This window comes from Amblyraja radiata, chromosome 1 (genome assembly GCF_010909765.2).
Source record: "Amblyraja radiata isolate CabotCenter1 chromosome 1, sAmbRad1.1.pri, whole genome shotgun sequence".
In the NCBI taxonomy this organism is placed as follows: domain Eukaryota; kingdom Metazoa; phylum Chordata; class Chondrichthyes; order Rajiformes; family Rajidae; genus Amblyraja; species Amblyraja radiata.
In genome coordinates this window covers 34,472,320-34,475,460 of record NC_045956.1, presented here as the reverse complement: position 1 = coordinate 34,475,460, position 3,141 = coordinate 34,472,320, and the positions used below count along the sequence as shown (strand labels likewise).

Here is a 3,141-nt window from a genome sequence, read left to right as displayed (position 1 = left end):
ATAATGTGTCATTAATGCATCAATCTACATTCCTCGGTAAAATGTAATTATGTTTTGAAGAAGTGTTAATGACACCGCGTGAATTGTATTCAAAGGAACGCAGCGTCATTAATACTTCTTCTAAAACACAATTACACATTTACTGAGGAATATGGATCGATGCATTGATGACGCATTGGATAACTACTTGTTAACTACTGGCTGTTAACACTACTGGCTGTTAATACAAGTGCTACAGTAGTTAACACATCGTTTGTGTCTGATAGCCGTACAGCGCTTGTATTCCATGTACAAAACCATGTAAGTTTTGTAAAAAAATCCGTATGGCGAATGTTTTTTTTAAAAAATCTTTATTTAACAAAGCGAATTTGTAGTTCCATATGAAATACGGAAAATTAACGCGGGGCCTCCCTTGGACAAATCGGCCTAGGGCCGGCCCTGCCTATACTGACAAACTGACATTCAATGTGGGGTGCATAGAGTGTGTCCTCCATTCAGTGTCACATCTTGAACTAATGCAACTTCCTTCAGGTATGGCAGTTTTTGGTACAATTGTGCCAAGTATGCTACTGCTGGGTCGAGACATCTCAGGAAATCCAGTTCCTGAAGATTGCTGAATCTGTGCTGGATCTGTTTCACACATTTCATGAGAAACTGCTTGCAGTGATTCTGGAACAACGTAATGTCATGGTGGTCTGTCCCAACATTGTCACTAATACTTTGAACTGTGCTTGAGGCCTTAATCACAGTGGTATGTGATGCTCTTCATCATACACATTGAGCTTTAAGCGGTCACACATTCTGACATATGACAGCTCCATAAAATCTGATGAAAGTCCCACCAACAACTGAAACTTATTTGAGAACAGGCAGAAGAGGAACCTCACTCTGGAAGAGTTTATTAAATGTGCCAAGGTTATATGACAAACCCAAGGTATGCCAATGTGACCATATTTAGGATTGAGTCATTTGTATGTGTAGGATATTCAATTGCAACTCCTTGGAAGTACAGTTTTAGAGGTTCATACTGTTCTAGTATTCGGTCTACGCACATTTTCATTAAAGGCCACTTGGTTTGTCCTGCCCTGTGGATATTATGATTGTCTATGTCAAGGAAATCCTGGAATTCTCTGAAAGCATCACACCTCTGTGAGGACACGCGGAAATGAGAGTAAATGTTCCTGCACAAGTCCTCCATTGACTTTGGTAGCTTCAACGAAGCACGAGCCGCACACAGATGAATTAAATGACAAGAGCATTTACAGAGAAACATAGACATAGAAACAGAAAATAGGTGCAGGAGGAGGCCATTCGGCCCTTCGAGCCAGCCGGGAATGGTGATTGTGATCATGTCTGATCATCTCCTCTCAATAACCCGTGCCTGCCTTCTCCCCATATCCCTTGACTCCACTAGCCCCTAGAGCTCTATCTAACTCTCAATTTGATTGGCATGATCCAGGGGTGATGCTTACGAAGCAGCTGAGAAACTGAATGATGGATTTCAAACATAACATTGCAGGGGTCAGCACAAAATACAATGACAGTCTCCATTGGAATATGTTTTTCCTGCAAATACTGAATAACTGCATTGTAGATGGTATCTGCCTTTCCATTCGGTAGATCGATGAGATCAATAAATACAATTCATTTTTGAAGCTTTCTGCATCAAAATATGTCCCAATTACAGCCATTTGACTCTTTGTTGACTTGTCCATTGTCTCATCGATTGTTAACGAAAATTTGTGACCTTTCAGTTGCTCAACTCCCTCTATCATGTAATGAAAGCCCAGCACCTGTCTGATTGTGTTGGTTGCTTTCTGTTTGCCTAAAGTAGCATGCTTGAGAATTTCATCAGATGAAGACTGAAAGAACGTCTGGATTCCAGGTTGTGATTTAGCCAGATCATCACTTATTTTGGAAGCTTGCAGATGAGTCTTGCTCTCTTTGTGTCTCATAATTGCACTTTTCCCCATAGTGATGTCCACTTTACAAATGCTACAAAACGGTACAAACTTCCCTGCATTGCCTTTCTTCTTCTGTAGCCACTGAAAAAAGCTGGTTATGAAGCCACCCATCTGAAAACTTGGCTTCATACTTAGCTTTCTTCTTGGCAGACGAACACGATGGTACTGCATCTGGTGCATCGGACTGTTCCCCATCCTTGCTTGAATGTGTATCACCGCGAGGTCCATCATGAATATGATCGTCATTGGAACTTTCATTAGATCCAATCCCTGTGAAATCACTTTAATCCCGGTCTTACTCTTTGTAAAACGATCCATTTCACAAAATTACTGCACATTCAATACAATAGACAATAGTTTAAGTTTAAGCAAGAACATTCGATAAAAATACCATGCAAACACAGTTAACTGACCGGTCCAATGACATCCAGTCAAGGTACATACGTAATGATCATACAAAAGGTATAATCGTATATTGTACGCCAGTGCAACGACAGCATGTTGATTGGGTGGAAGTAGTACATGGAGAAAGTGTGCATGTGCAATATGTGTTTGTGTACGTGTTATGTTCTGTGTGTGTGTATGTGTAAGGAAGGGGTGTCAAACTCATTTTAGGTCATGGGCCGGATTGGGCAAAATGCGACTTCATGCGGGCCGGATCAGTTGTGCACGCGTGAACGCACGCATGCGTGCTCCAACAGCTTTCATTGCCTTCGTTTTTTCAACCTGCTCTTGCTCTCATGTGTCTCAGTCTGCTATAACTACAAAGTGTTTCACTTTACGAATTTTGTTTCTTATGAAGAAGATTGCCTAGCAAGCATTACTTTTATGATTGGTATTAACACAGTTATAGGCAACAAGAAAGTTGTGATGAGAGAAAAACCGATGCTATTTTGGCTAAGGTAGACAAAAATGCTGGAGAAACTCCGCAGGTGAGGCAGCATCTATGGAGCGAAGGAAATAGGCGACGTTTGGGTTGAGCCCCTTCAGTCTGAAAACCTGGCCTCTTTCCTTCACTCCATTGATGCTGCCTCACCCGCTGAGTTACTCCAGCATTTTTGTCTACCTTCGATTTTCCAGCATCTGCAGTTCCTTCTTAACTATTCTGCCTAAGATTGGTTTTGGAGCCACACCCTTTCCATTAATAAACCATTTGAAATCGAACATTAGCAGACAC

At 41.4% G+C, this 3,141-nt stretch overlaps 1 protein-coding gene across 1 annotated transcript; it reads right to left on the bottom strand.

The window, feature by feature from the left end:
• Positions 1–940: 940 nt before the first annotated feature.
• LOC116972569 lies at positions 941–2,227 on the bottom strand. The gene is made up of 2 exons (XM_033020390.1): positions 1,442–2,227; positions 941–1,259 (listed from the first exon to the last, which is right to left on the bottom strand). Exons 1-2 carry the CDS (start codon positions 2,220–2,222, stop codon positions 1,243–1,245), a joined length of 798 nt encoding a protein of 265 aa, XP_032876281.1. The 5' UTR covers positions 2,223–2,227; the 3' UTR covers positions 941–1,242.
• Between the last annotated feature and the right edge of the window lie 914 nt (positions 2,228–3,141).